At 43.7% G+C, this 15,645-nt stretch overlaps 2 protein-coding genes across 4 annotated transcripts; both read right to left on the reverse strand.

The window, feature by feature from the left end:
• Positions 1-1,987: 1,987 nt before the first annotated feature.
• clns1a (chloride channel, nucleotide-sensitive, 1A) lies at positions 1,988-7,087 on the reverse strand. Its single transcript, XM_086126330.1, has 8 exons — positions 6,682-7,087; positions 5,588-5,724; positions 4,985-5,131; positions 4,599-4,712; positions 4,429-4,434; positions 4,161-4,334; positions 2,556-2,619; positions 1,988-2,215 (listed from the first exon to the last, which is right to left on the reverse strand). Coding segments are annotated over exons 1-8 (762 nt in total). The 5' UTR covers positions 6,801-7,087; the 3' UTR covers positions 1,988-2,214.
• Positions 7,088-7,534: 447 nt separating this feature from the next.
• LOC147197529 (E3 ubiquitin-protein ligase rnf168-like) lies at positions 7,535-15,552 on the reverse strand. Of its 3 annotated transcripts, none has more exons than XM_086125502.1 (8): positions 15,235-15,552; positions 13,123-13,322; positions 12,809-13,010; positions 12,580-12,644; positions 11,781-11,936; positions 11,530-11,618; positions 10,335-10,407; positions 7,535-9,588 (listed from the first exon to the last, which is right to left on the reverse strand). In XM_086125502.1, the coding sequence occupies exons 2-8, from the start codon at positions 13,300-13,302 to the stop codon at positions 9,031-9,033; spliced, it is 1,323 nt and encodes a 440-aa protein (XP_085981628.1). In that variant the 5' UTR covers positions 13,303-13,322; positions 15,235-15,552; the 3' UTR covers positions 7,535-9,030. The 3 variants fall into 3 exon arrangements, with proteins under 3 accessions (XP_085981628.1, XP_085981629.1, XP_085981627.1); XM_086125503.1 differs by having other exon boundaries at positions 13,471-15,552; XM_086125501.1 differs by having other exon boundaries at positions 13,123-15,552.
• Between the last annotated feature and the right edge of the window lie 93 nt (positions 15,553-15,645).

Genomic DNA, 15,645 nt, shown 5'->3' on the forward strand with positions numbered 1-15,645 from the left:
CTCCCGGTCTATTGTTAGCTAGGCACCGGGGAGCCACCCTGGCGACGTGATCTCCTCCCCCTTCTCGTCAGAGCGGCCTCACGATTGGTCGGTGCGTCCTCTCCCTCACTCTCGATTGGCTGTTCTGATGGTTCCTTCAACACCACGAGGTTTCCATAAGGAGGGAACGCAGGTGGTGAGTTCAGGGACAATGGGGAATTACGACGGCTGTATGCGCATGAACCGGCAACGCCTTCTTGGCCGACATCCACCTGCTATTTTTTTTATATCTAATGTGACATCACGTGACGGATTCGTACCTAAAATAATATGAATAATGCATCTCCTTCCGTTGGTATACGTTTTTTTTCTGTTATCATTTGTCTATCTTGAGAGTTTCTTTTCTCTTTTGTAGGGAAAAAATACAGACTATCCCATTGGAGGCCATTCGGCGTTTTGCCACATAAAGGACAAATAATCCTTGAGTTGCTGAGTGTTGAATTAATCAGATTTGAAATCTGGAGCAGTAATCAAATCGACCAGGAGCCCTTTGGAGGTAGCTTTTGTAATTGTCTAAGAAAACGGCGTCACTGTTGACTGACACATGCAAATAAATCATATTTCTTTAAAATCAAACATGAAAACAAAAGAAATGTGACGTGACGTAACAAGCTGTTACTTTACCAAGTCGATCGATCTCTCTCTCTCGATGTATCCATCTATCAAGTGGAGGGGAGGACTGAACAATAGCGACATCTAGAGGCTAGAATAACTCACTCAAAAGGTAAAATAACTCACTCAGTCAACAAAAGCGAACTGGGCGAACCCCCCCCCCCCCCCCCCCCTTCGCTTCCCCAGTGACCAAGCACCAGGTGGACACAGCGGGCTATGAATATTTTCAAGGCTAACTAAGAGTAATAAAATGAAAAATAAAATATCAACAAAGTACCGTGAAAGCGTTATCTTGTATTTTTAAAACTTTTGTTAAAAAATGCATATGCAACATGCTTCAAAAATGTGCAAGAGCAAATAACAGGCGGCTGGGCCAGTGGTTAGCGCGTCAACCTCACAGTGCAGAGGTTACAGGGTTCAATTCCAGCTCCGGCCTCCCTATGTGGAGTTTGCATGTTCTCCTTGGGCCTGCGTGGGTTGTCTCCAGGCACTCCGGTTTCCTCCCACATTCCAAAAACATGCATGGCGGGCTGATTGAACACTTTAAATTGTCCCGAGGTGTGAGTCTGAGCGCGGATGGTTGTTCGTCTCTGTGTGCCCTGCGATTGGCTGGCAACCAGTTCAGGGTGTCCCTCGCATACTGCCCAAAGACAGCTGGGACAGGCTCCAATACCCCCCTTGTGAGGATAAGCGGATTGGAAAATGGATGGATGGATGGAAGAACATAGTATCACAAAAAAATTAAATCATTGAATTATAAATAAATAATTTAGTGTACAAAACAGTACCCAAAAAAAAATGAGGCTATGGAAGACAGGCTCAAACCACTTTCCATACTCATGCTCTCTCATCCTACATTTGTTCTCGTCCTGCGGGCATGATGACATCTGTGCTGATTTTGCACCTAACAGCCAGTCATCTCTTCAGGATGCCATCAAGAGGAAATGATGAACCATCATCAACAGCGCATCACAGGAAGAGCACAAACTAAAAAAAACAGGCTTGTAGTTCCTGGAAGTCAATATGTTCTAATCATATCTCTTTTGAGACTGCTTCAAAGAACAATGTTATAAAAATGCAAATGACTAGATTATGAGAATTTACATTTTCTGGGTGGCTACTTATAACAATTATTCGTTAAAAAGGCATGTTATCATTTACTAAGAAATATTTAGTGTAGTGCACTCGCTAGCCGTGCTTTTTGTTCACTTGATCTTTCAATTCTAATATTATTCAAATTGAGCGCCGTTTGGGTTTAGAAGCAGCCATGAATGCAGCACATGATTTGGGAACATAAAATGAAATGAAAATGAAAAATATATATATATACTGTATATTTATAGAAAAATTCATATTTTATTGGTAATCGACTAAGAAGGATGCCACACTGTTACATTTGTTTACATACAGAAAGTAAGTTAAACAGGCAACAAACTAGTTTGGTTCACAACAACAACACGAGTTGGAATTACTGACGGCGACAAACAGGAAGTGCTTGGGACAACCACGAAGTGATCAGGATGCCATGAAGAAGTGCGGCTCCCATGATGCACTTGAGGTCCATCTACACATACACACACAGGAAATAATCTATTTAGTCCATTTATCTAGCTATACAAGTCATATCTTTCCATCTGTCTTGCTAACCTAGTTCTATATCAACAATATAATATCTAATTTCTCTACATGCATCTGTATACTAGTTATACATCGACTACTTCTAACTCCAACTATACACTGATATACACAAATGTAGAAGTGTTGTATAGTAGTTCTATCAATAGCATTTCTACCTATGCATCACACTTCTATCTGTGTATATTAGTTATATACAGTGTGGATCAGTGTATACCGAGTATCTGGGTGTTTATGTATGTGGTAATATGCGTATGTGTGTGACTGACCAGTGGTCAACGTCTGCATCCTCAAACTGCCCTGCCTCTGCGTTTCCATCCACCTCCATGCCATCTACACACACAAAACACGTCGACGTCATTGCGGTGCAGGGTGGGAGACATTGAACCCCCCGCTCGCCGCCGAAGGTGGCGAGAGAGTTGGGTCCCCGGCGGCTGGGTGTTAGGTTCCGAAGTCGGCCGGGTCGTGATGGCACCGGCGGGGGAGTGGTCCCTGACGCCGGCCGCGCCCCGGCCTGGACTATGGAAGCGTAGGCTAGGCGGACGGGACGTCGATGAGCGCGCGGACGCGCGGGGTCGGCAGGGTGGGCGGTCGGGGAACACGTCGATGTGTTTTGTGTGGGGGGGGGGGGGGGAATGTGGAAAAAGATTAATAATACATTGAACTTTAGTTGACTATCAGGGATATGAAATAAATGCTCGAATGGTAAATGAAAAAGCTGCAAAGTTGGGGCACTGGTAAGTCAAGGTAATGATTTAGGTACATGGATAGGTACCGAGTCCAGGACTAAATTGGCCCCATAGTTGAATTTAAAAACAAAACAAAACAAACAAAAAAAACCTGCTGTATCGATAAGCTCCACCCTTAACGGTTCTGTTAACAGTCTTGGAGAAATTACAAATATGAATGTTATTTTCCACCTTCTACCTCTCTGACCTTGTTTCTAACCAACAATCGAAAGTGAGCCATCTCACGTCACTTCAACACTGTGTGGGAGAGGAATCCGTCCTGTGTCAGTATAGTGCTGTGTGCTCATGTTTCGACGATACGTAGTATTATTTGAAAATGTCTATCATGTCGTAAAACTGTGGAGTTTTTAATGTTACTTTGACGTGTGGGATCTGTATTTGTGCCACAGTGGCAGCGACTCCGCCATCTCAGCCACACCTAATCGGGGCTTCGAAGCCTTACCGTCGGCTTGGGAGCATGGGCCGCGAAGTCAACGGCTCTCAAGGCTCAAAGGAGAGATGATTTTTTACGAACATACACTCGCACAGCACTGGGTGGCGTCCTTTACATTGGGTTAGCTCTGTTGCTCGGAATGTAGTATCCAAATGTTTTACTCTTTAGGCATGGCTTTCCGATTTCCACTCAATGCAACCATTACACTAACGCTGGGGTGGCCAACCAGTCAGAGACTAGGAGCCAATTTTTTTACCGTGTTACTGCAAAGAGCCACACACATTGCTCTTGGTCCATTGCGATCAACGCATTGGGAACCCCTGCCTAAAAAACAGAGGTAGTTCACTGACTAGCTTAGCACTTAGCGCCGTTGTCTCTGCATGAGCAGTGATTCAGTCATCTGATTGGTTGCCCTCTATGTCAATCAAGTAACGGGATTGTCGTGTGAAAGCACGGGAGTCATATTGAACCAGCCAAAGAGCCGCATGCGGCTCTCGAGCTGCGGGTTGGCCAAGAAGAAGTTGGGCTATTTTTGATTTTGAGTGGTTATGCCTCAAAGCTGGAGAGGGACACAGGGATGACGTTGCAACGATCCTGTGATCATAAGTGCAATTATCATTGAAATGTTAGTGGGGGGAATACAAGCAAACATGGATGCATCCCTACTTTGATACAATGTACTTTAACCCCACCTTCGAAGCGTGCGTCTCCCTGCTCGGTGCGTACGCCGCCCATGTGGTATCTCTGTGCCACGCTGTGCGCCAACATGCCCTCCAGCCTCTCAAGTGTGGCCTGGCCCTCCTGGGTCAGTGCAGACAGACCCTCGTCACACGTGTAGAAAGTTGGGATGTCGGCATGGCCGTGCTCTAATCCAGACATGAATAGACACTGTTTAAAATGGATGATGGTTGCTGTGCAAACGACGGGCTCAAGTTCAGCAAGTGTGATGGATGTTCTTACCAGCCTCTGTAAACACACACAAGGAAAGACAAAAAAGTAAATAATTAATTCACTTTGTCACATTCTTGACAGATACCGTACTAGCTATTGCGAGTAGCAGTAGTTATGGGAAGTAGGTAGTTATGGTTGGTAAGTAGTAAGCAGTGCATGTCGTGAGTAGTGCGTCTTACCGGCCTCCTCCACATCATACTCTTCTCCCTCAAAGTCATTGTCGGAGTCGTCTTCGTCTTCAGGGTCGGGATGCAGCGCCTGACACTCGCACATAGCCGCAAACATTGACTCCACTGGAGACACAAAAGTGTGTCGAACAAATGACGGATGGACGAACAGAGAGGCAGACACAAAGAGGCATAAGAACAGATGGACAGACAAGAATTGAAGGTCACACGTGTAGAAAGTTGGGAGGGAATACAAGCAAACATGGAACATAATTTTGTCTTAAAAAAAAAAAAAAAAATCCGCTAGCTTAATGGCAACGTGTAATGCACAACGCCATAGGAGGCTAACGGAAATGATCATGGGGTTTTCAAATAAAAGAAACGAAGGAAGGACTCACATGCTGCTTTGTCACCGGGCACAAATCGAATCTCTGTGATACCTCCTTCCTCTTCATCTTCTCCATCATCAGCATCATCTTCCTCACTACCCACTCCGTCATCCTCCTCATCAGCCGGCTTCTCCGACATTTCTGCCTCATTCTCCTCTGGAAGGAAGGTAGCATATAGAAAGCTGTTTGGGCATGTATTCCATATCATTGATGTACAGTTTAAGGTCCATCTACTAGTGCATTATTTGTCCTCACTAGTCAGAAAATTCACTGTCGTATATGTGACTTTGAATGCGAGTGGCGTTAAAAGATGGGGGCCCGGCCTGATGAGTGATGTGGGTGTCAGTGAAAAAGGGGGCATAGAGGTGGCTGTCAGTCTGCATGTCGGTAGACTTGGCTGTCGGCAGCTTGTAACGTGTATTCTTAGGGCTTGTTCAATAATGCCATTGAACATGCAACGGCGACCGTGTTGACTTTTTAAAAAAATTAGTTGGTTTTTCGATTAATCGTTGCAGCCCTAAAATGTTCTAATATTTTTCAATGGAAGAAAAGACCTATTAGCAAACCCAAAATAATGAGCAGAGCATTTAAGACGGTGTGTAGAGTCCTGACCGCTGAGTTTTCCGTTGACCATGACGTAGAGATGTTCTTGGGGGTACGCGCTGACATCTCTGGAGATGGCGTGCAAGCCGATGGTAGGGTACTCCAGACTGAAACCCAACCCCGCGCCATCAAACCACGACAGACGCCTGCAAATAGTTAAGTAATGTGTCAACTTTATCCCTACAGACACATTTTAAGTTTTGACTCATTAAATTTACATCCACAATATAAGCACAGGAACCGCTGCTTATTTGTGGTTCAACACTCCCTGATTTGATTTGGGAACCTGTTATTCAGTAAAAAGTAACCTATTTGTCATTTTTGTGGTCAGACCAAAGCCATGTCTTATTTAAAAATACTGCTTTGGTGTGATATTGTATCATCTTGATACCTTGGTACCTTGTTCATCTAAGATTAGGAGCTTTATTTACTCAGGCCACAAAGGTTCCGAGTGCAAATCTCAGATCACAACTAGGCTGTAGTAAAGTGCAGGATACATAGACAAACAATGGACTGACAAAAGATAATTGACTGTCATAACACATGCAGACAACAATGGCCAGTCAGTGGCAGACCACACATATTAAACCAAGTAAAACAGCCACAAAACGCGCCAAAAGATTCTTAATTAAAACGATTGTAAATCAGTTCAAGATTTGTCTCCGAGTCCATTTTCAATTTCTTGCCATTGTTGTGCAGTTTTATTTTGAAGGAAGGTATCAAGTTACGACAGTGCTCGCGAAAAATTTAGGTTTATGGCTAATACATACGAAAGCATTTTAAATACCAACTCAAGTAAAACTGTTTCTATTGCCAACAAATGTGCAGTCTGTCTGAATTCGAAATAACGTAAAAAAGGTTGGATTTGGTTTATTTTCTGCTATTACTTTACTTTCCGAGTCTAGCTTTATCGGATGTTTCGGTTCCTGCAAGCGTGCGTGTAAAGCTGACATCAGGGTCCTAAATATAAATCAGATTAAACACAACAAACACTAATACAATCATTTACAAATTGTTTTGAATCACGTAAACATGCTGAAAATTATATTTTAAAGGTAAAAAGTAGCATCAGCAACACCATTCCGAATGCTCCGCCAACTTACGTTTCGGCGACATAGAGCGTCCCGTTGCCCAACTTCTGTCCGTCCATGACGGCCGCCGTGTCAGCCTGCTGGAGCCGAACTCCTTCAGTAGGAGGTCGCAGGTTCTTCAACAAAACCATGGCCCGTTTCCACAAACGAGGACAAAAATTCGAAAAGGCTCTCTGTGGCGTATTGCTAAACCTTAGCTTAGCAGGCGTGTGTGGAGCAGCACAAATCCCGATCGTGTATTTATTTAACCCGCGGAGAACACAACCGTGTTGTGCATGGGCTTCCCGGGCTTCGGGAACCAAACTCGTTGAGTCCAAAGAGCTCCAAAACTAACAAGAAATTGGCTCGACGTGAAACGTCCACTATTCACGTTGTTCCGAAGCTGACGTTTAATTGAGCGCGTGAAACCTCGCGAGAACAGTTCGCCAACGTGGCCTGGCGTCGTCGAGTCGTGCTTGACAACCGGAAACTACAGACAAAAGTTCCCGCCGCCGAGGTTAGATTTAAGAATGAATAAAAATAAGAAATGTTATTTTCTAAATAAAAATTATGGACAAGTAATTAGTAAATAATGGACAAATGGAATACATTCACGACCAAGACTAAAAGCAAACTTCACATAGATGGTATACAATGTATACCATCTATGTGAAGTTTGGAGAATTGAATCCTATGAAAACTACATGGACATGCTGCACAATTTGATGTAAATACTCGTTTTGATCTTACATGTGTACATGTATTTTACATATACGATGTTAATAAAAATGCACAGTGACACTACTATGAAACGAAGATATTCGACAGTAACGTCATTTGCACTAGTGAGTGAAGTGTTTGTCAGATTTTTTAAAAAAGCACAGGATTTTCAATAACTATTTTATTTATTCGAAAATTAAAGTAAGAGCAGCCAAAAAAAGGAGGTAATGCCACGAGCAACAATTCAGGAAGTGACGTAATCTGCTCCAACATCCAAAAACAAAAAACGTAAAACAGAATAAATTTAACCCAAAAATCAACAAGAAATACATCCAAGTGGGATCTACATACTTTGTGGATGCACGACACTTCCCCCTGAAATTTTACTTTCACAAAGCCAATGCATCTTCCCGCAGCAGATAATTAAGCTTTCACCCTGCTCATCTAAGCAACCTTTTCTCAAGTTTTGCCATCCTTTGGTGTAAAATACCAATACCGCCTTTTCAGAGGTGGGGCGTCAGCTGTGTAAGGCGACAGTGGGTAGCCAGGCACTAACATCACCCTGGGACTATCTGAAGATAGCAAACCACAACAGCACTATCCCACGTCTGTGAGTTCAGCACAAAAGGCATGTGAATCATTGCAGGCTGCACTGAATTTGGCAGAGAGGCAGCATAAAAGTGGCCAATAATGGCAGTGAAGTTCCGCCAATACGGAACCCTCCTAAAAAAACTATTGTAATTACCTGTAGATGCCACAATATTGCCAAAAAATATATTTTTTTTCTTTTAGACAAGACAATGGCATGACTAAATGAAGCTCCTGACTTCATTTCAACATTTCAACCCACATGAAGATACGAAGAGCAAAAATCTGGGCATAATTTGTGCTTTAGCCTAAAAAGGTCTGCAATTGCGTATCGGGCAAGGGAAAGCACTAATTATGTCTAAATGAATGCCTGTCTGTGTTTCCAATCATTTCAACATTCGTCCTTAACATCAAGATGCTGTTGGATGGCGATCAAGCAATTCCGTTAGTACTTTGGCCTGAGCAAAAACACAAGTTTTGACGAATCGAGTTCTCACAAAAACAAATCAGTGAAAGCGAATGAATAAATTATAGCCCTCTGAAGCTGCTTAGCACCAGTGCTATATTTTTTATATTACCCTAGTGAGGATAAGCGGTATCATGAATGTAAGGATGGCAAGATATGGCTATCGCCTGAGCACAAAATCACAGAATAGGCGAGTTTTTCGGTGAGCAACGAAGGATAAGATTCTGCCCCCATCAATAGACGAATTTGTAAACACAGAACTGTGATAATGCGAAAATACCGAACCATGTATGGGGGGGGGGTTCACTATAAATGCCATAAATTCGTGGCAAAACAATATTTTCATGTTAAACAAAACTTTGATCTGAGCACAAAGCAGTGACCAGGTGAGCTTTTGAGTCAGAAACGGAGGATAAGTTGCCCCTAAAATTTGGAAAATAGGCAAACTTGTGAAAGCTGAACCGCAAATATACGTGGGTTCACAGTATTAAGGCTCAAATTGGTCTGTTTTTGTTGTCTCTTGGAAGCAGCTTTTAGACCCCATTGTGGGGCGAGCACACAGGGGCCAGTGAGACATTCCTTGGGGAGGGGGGGGGGGGGGGGGGGGTTCAGCTGCCCAGGCCAGAAAACATGTCAGTGAGGGTGGGCTGTTGGCCGCTTTCGTTTTGCGAGGAGGAGGTGGATGCTTCCGGGGAAGAGGAGGGTGAGGAGGAGGACAGGGACATGGGGGAGGTTTTGTTAGTCCTGGGGTTTCTCCTGTGGGAGTTGGGGGTCCCGCGTCGGAGGGGGTACTCGTCGGCAGAGCCTTTTCTCCGGTCCGTTTGTTGCCGGCTCTCCTCCTGGTCGAGCTCCTCTTGCAAGAGGAGCGCCATCTGCCGGTCAACCTCCTCCTGGTGACGGCGCCTCTCCAGCTTGGCCTCCAGTTCCGCCTGTATCACTAAAGCGCCCTCTAGGGGCGAAGACGAAGAAGAGGGCGAACGGTGGCATCCTCGCTTTGCCTCCTCTTCGTCGGTATGTTCAGAGCTTTTCCTCTTGGAAGTTCCTTCATCAGCTTGACAGCTTCTGCGGTGACGCGCCTCCGGGCGAGAGTGGTCCGGTTGGTCTTGCTGACTGCCGTAGAGGTCCGCAAGAGGGAGGGGATGCCCATGAGAGAGGAGGATATTCTCCTGGAAAATGTCAACCAGTCAGAGGGAAATCCAGTTCTGACGATTATTTCCCCCCCCCTAATAATCGTTGCATTCGGCTTTGGTGATTTTAAACAGGAAGTCAAGTAAATACATAAATAAATGAATAGATAGGTAATCGCTGTAATAATATATTGCATGTACTTCCTTCTAGTCTAAGCACAATATTTTGGTTAATATTGAATTAGTGGAATAAGAATTCAGCAAATTAATCCACCCGTTTTCATCTTGCTTCTGGGGCTGCCTTTTGATGACATTAAACAGGTACATGATTAAAATTGCTGTCAAGGTGCCCTCGAAGGCTCACGTTTTTTTTTTAAATATTTAACTACTAATATATAACTATGATTTTTTTTAAATCATAAAGTATATTAAAGCGTTTGTAATTTTGTACTTGCATTTTTTTCAATGTATTTTTGTATTGCATTTATCTCAATTAAACTAATCAAAAAAGGAATTGTTTTTAAACTACTACTGAAAACAGGTAAATTAACTTCTGTATGTCAAGTAAGAATATTAAAATGTGACTTTAAACATTTCCGTACGGCTAATGCAGTCAGTGGTGTGACGTGAAACAGATGATGACTGGTATCATTATTTCCCGAGTGGGGAAAAAAAATTCTAAATATGAATGCATTGACGGTCTCGTTACAGATTTTAAAATGTTTCTTCCAATTTGTTCTACTTGTTAGAACGACAACAAAGATATTCAAATATTTTTGGCACACCTTGTTGGAAATCAAAGTGGAAGCCGAGCTGCAGCCTGACGGGCTCGACTTGGAAGGAAGTCGACAAAAGAACCTGTAAACACACAAACACACGCACCCAGAGAATAAGAACGTTTGTGATGACCACAGAACTACTTTAGCAATGACAATGTAGGACACCAACCAACTAGAACGTGTGGCTCTCAGTGCGAGCGGGAATACGTGGACCAAGTAGGTAATCCCATCGGGCGTAAGCATTGACTTTCAAATACTAACGCTAGGCTATGCAGCTTACCGTTCTTCCAATCCCGATTGGTCTTATCTCCACTCCAAGTCTGGCCGTTCGGGCACAACATTTTCCGCATCCCGAGCATCTGGCTCGTACATGTATGGTCCAACATACATCTTGCCAACAACCTCCTCTTCTAACACCTGGATCCCCTCAGATAAGTTGAAACCATAGCTTTCCGAATCGATTTCTGACTGGCTTTCTACACTTGCCATCGAGAGCCCCACGATTGTCGTCTTAAGGTGACGTCACACTGTCGCTTGTCAGGGTCTCACTTGGAGAAAATGATTAGTTTGTTGAATTTAAGAAATACAAATTGCGTTATTGCATGTATTTTGTTTAATTACTTTACTTGTGACACAAAAGTATTTCATTTGGGAGTTTCGGAAAATTACTTCACAGTTGAGGTGTATTTATAGGCGTGTCTTAATAAAGTACAATATGATGGACAAGGTACTCAATTTCAGTCATTTAAAAAGAGAAATATACATACATTAATGTACATGCATTAACTGTACACAGTTAACTCATTCACTCCCAAAGACGTATTTAAACGTCTTTTCAGACTTGGTCTAGAATTGGCTGGTACTGAATGAGTTAAACGTTATGATTTGATTTGTAATATTTTGGCAATTATTGCCAATAGCTAATGCAAAACAAATGAAAAATATGACAAGAAACAAAATTATTTTTAAAATTCAAATTACACGGGAAATGACCTGCTGAAAAGTTTTTGCATTTTTGTTCAGTGAATCGGTAGAAGTATTACTTTTTGAACTAATGAAATGAACTTTTCCCCACAATCTTCTTGTTTAATAAGACACACCTGAATGATAAAAATACAAAATGGTGGACATGACAGATGAAACACATCAAATGTCGATTCGGCGAAAATGATTTTGAAAAAGATGGAAATAAGTCACTGACTTTTCAATGTGCCCCGCCGTGTTCACTTTCTTCCTGGCTGGAGTGATGTGAGCAGGATGACGGTTGTCCGGGGAGACGGGAGCAGCGTTCTACAACAAGAAAAATGAGGGACTCGTAACAAAGCTGGATCTTTATCAGACGTTGGACGTCATTTAGAGTGAACCCGTCTACTGTGGGAGATATGTTCCCGCCCCCTTCATCACAGTTGAAAATCTGTGGAAGTGTTAAAGTGTCTCCACACTGTGACAGACCAGCTCTTTGCTGAGCACCCAGGCCAGCCTCTCATCCTCCTCGCTCCTCCTCCGCTCTTCCAGCAGCATCTTCTCCTCCTCGACCAGGAGTCTGTGGATGTACTCCTCGCTGGCACGCTGCTCCTCCTCGTCTAGCTCTCGTTTCTCCTCGGACAGCTGACAACAACACAAGGTAAGATAGCAGATTTAAAGTGTAATCAAATCATATGAAATTAAATCAATAAATGGGAATTAATTGCGCACAAGATCAAAGAGTGTAATTATATGTTTTTTTAAACCTTGCGTGGCAGAAAAGACTGAACATGTTAGACACTCTTCATGGTCTCAGGAGACAAAATACTCACAAAAAATTCCAGGTAACTACTGCGCAGGCTTTATTTACAGCAATGACATCTCTCCCTTGCCTCCTCCCCTACACTGCACGTCTCAATGACCATTGAAATCGTGGCTTTTGCGATTACATAACTGCGTTTTATCAAATCGCAATTATATTGCAAATGCAATTTATCATTCAGCCCTACTCGGAACCTATAATATTTGTAAGTTGAGGACAAACTGTACAGGTATGGGAAAAGAGCATAGTTTAGAACCTGGTTTTAAAAGCAATTACACTTTGGGATGTGTTGAATCTGTATTTATTCATATTATTAGTCACTGTGATCATAAAGGATACCGGCAAATGGGGGCAGTGTATCACACGCGAGTACAGAGAAAAAAACAGCTTTTTAACTGTGATTTGGGGGAGCAGTATTATACACGGTTCGACAGTGGTTGTGTTTTCCATGGAGATCAAACTTACTTTGCTGATCTGTTCCTGATATTCTTGTCTCAGCTCACCAGGTTGACTCATCCTGGGGAAAAACGCTAACAGAGACTCCTTTTTATTTTTCACGAATAAAGGGTTCGGTGAATGTGCATATGAACTGGTTGGGTTCGGTACCTCTAACAAGGTTAAGAACCACTGCACGAGAATAACACATGGAGAACTACGGTGTAGTGTTAAGTATTTTGAGATGCTGCAGGAGTACCCGTCAGGTCGTCTTTGTTGACAGCATCCTGTCCGCCGAGGCGTCGCTGGCAGTGTTGTGGGAAGGTGACTTGGATCTGCGTCCACAGCTGCTGGTTGACCAGAGTCTTGTTCTTGTTGTTTAGCCGGGCCCAAGTAGACACGCGCTTCCTGCACATGGGACAGCACAGCGTACTCTTGTCCACCGATTCCAGGAAGCAGCCCTGAACACAAAAACATGCGCTGGACATTAAGCGCCTCCTTTTGTTAAATGACTCCAGCTCATATCCACCCAAACGACAATGTAAGTTCCTTCCGGCATGTGCGAGTACTCACCTTGCAGAAAGTGTGTGTGCAGGGCAATGTCACCGGCTCCAGAAACAAATCCAAGCACACCGGACACAGACAGTCATCGAGAGAAAGTGGTTCCTCTCTCTTCCCTTTGCCTTTCCCCTTTCCTTTACTGCCCGACGAAGAGGGGACTGCCACCTCAGCGTCCGGATCTGGCAACACCATCTTCCCCCTCCACCTTATTCCTGTGCAGCCAGTGGAGGCATTGGAGCCATCAATCACAAAAAGAAACAGGATTACAGCAAGGCGGGTACACCAGAAGGAGCAGCACAACAAGTTTGCAGCATTAAATCCCGATGAATAAAGTGTTTAATGTGTTACTATTTTACTCACCATGTGTTTCTTCAGAACGCAAAACTAGTGGTGCATCTCCATTTGGCGGAAAAACTATAATACCTGTACTACTACTACTACTCCTAATAATAATAATAATAATAATAATACCGTATTTTCACGACTATAAGGCGCCATTAAAAGTCTAAAATTTTCTCCAAAATGGACAGGACGCCTTATGATGCGGAGCGTCTTGTCTATGCGCTGAGTTCCAGAACCTGACTGACAGCCGACACGCTGTTTATATAGAGAAAAGGCGAAAGTGACTGTGGACAGGCATGCGGCAAAGAAGTCGGCCAATCAGTGAAGGGTGGGCGTGTATATATACACATATGGAGAGAAAGAGCGAGAAAAGGCAGACGTGAGTGACAGGCATGCGGGGAAGAAGTCCGCCAATCAGTGAAGGGTGGGCGTTATATATACATATATGGAGAGAAAGAGCGAGAAAAGGCAGACGTGAGTGACAGGCATGCGGGGAAGAAGTCCGCCAATCAGTGAAGGGTGGGCGTGTAAGTGGACGCTAAAGGGACGCGACAAGCAGGTACCAACACCTGTATAGAGTGTGGCTATGTGCATTGTTGCAAAACAACTTCGGTTTTGGTTTCTAAGAACCCCCGAAAATAAATTCTACAAAGAGACACGCCTACGAAGCTCAGTTCAAACTTCAAGCCATCGGTTATGCTTTTGGCATGCGTGCCCATCTCACAGCAGCGGTGAAAAAACAAGTCAAGCAAATGAACTCTGAGCTTGCCGTTATTCCCGGAGGCTTGACTAAAGAAGTCCAACCGCTGGACATCGGCATCAACCGGGCGTTCAAAGTAAAGTTGCGAACGGCATGGGAACAATGAATGATCGATGGCAAACACAACTTTACAAAGAGTGAGAGGCAGCGCCGGGCGAGTTACGCCACAATTTGCGAATGGATTGTGGCTGCTTGGACGAACGTGTCTGCTTGCACTGTTGTTCGAGTTTTTGGCAAAGCCGGCATCATTTCTGTGGAGCCACATGGCAATGAGAGTGACTGACAACGAGAGGGAACACGGCGTTTTTGATGGATTACCGGTACTTGCACAATTATTCAATTCTGATACAGAGGACTTTGATGGATTTCTGGGTGATGATTGATCGAAAAACGTGAGTACATTGTACGATGGCTAAATAAAATACAACGGAACTCAGTTTTCCGTTGCCTTTTTAAAAACGTGTTTTTAGCTTGTATCTGTATGTCTTGGCATGCTACCGTATGCTACAAGCTAACGTGTTTTTAGCGTGCGCGCATGCATGCCGTATGTTTAAGCTGGCGTATGTTTTACCACTTTAAAATTGCGCCCAATAATACAGTGCGTTTTGTCTATGTGTAAAATACAGAAATAGCACCCATTAATGAGACTGCGCCCAACCATACGGTGCGTCGAATGGTCGTGAAAATACGGTATATTCGCGAATATCTGCTTTTCGCGGCCGGTTTTGTCCCCTAACCCCCGCGAACATTGAGGGTTGACTGAATATACAGTACACTTTCCTGCATTTACTTTATCCATCGCATATTCCCAATATCATATGAAATACAGTGCTCATATTAGTTGGAAGAAAAGAGACAATGGTTAAAGTTAGTTGAAGAACTACAAACGTGTGTCAACGCTTAGCTGCTACCCTTAGCAAAACACTGCGCTGAAAGAAAGTAACCTCGGATGACCACAACGAGTCACAACTTTGCTGGCGAGAAACTACAAATCCGGACACGTTTCCAGAAGAGCTGCTTACCGCTCGTGAGTTATGTCCCTTCGGTAGATTTATTAGACGATCCTTATATTCGCTACTGGTCCCAAACAAATCCAGTTAGCCGTTAGCTCTCAAGCTACGACGATTTAGTGTCGGACGGCCCGGATTCAGATCCCCTTCGGACGGACGAACACCAAAGTGCTCCGATAAAAAGGGTAAATTGATATATGTTGTGCCCTCACATCGAGGGGCTGACAAACTGTACTTATTTGATTAATGTGAGGGAATCTCAGTGCCATCACCCGCCTAATGGCAGGCTCATCCCGCTGGTGACGTCTGCGCACGCGCAGTCAGCATCAGATTGGAAACGTAAAATATGACGAAGTGTCGGGAAAAAAGCCGATGACAAGTTTTGAGTGTTCTTACTTTCCAAATTAGTTCTCAACAGATTCA

The sequence above is a fragment of the Hippocampus guttulatus genome, chromosome 12 (genome assembly GCF_054856545.1).
Source record: "Hippocampus guttulatus isolate MCC_2025c chromosome 12, RoL_Hgut_1.0, whole genome shotgun sequence".
NCBI classification, from domain to species: Eukaryota; Metazoa; Chordata; class Actinopteri; order Syngnathiformes; family Syngnathidae; genus Hippocampus; species Hippocampus guttulatus.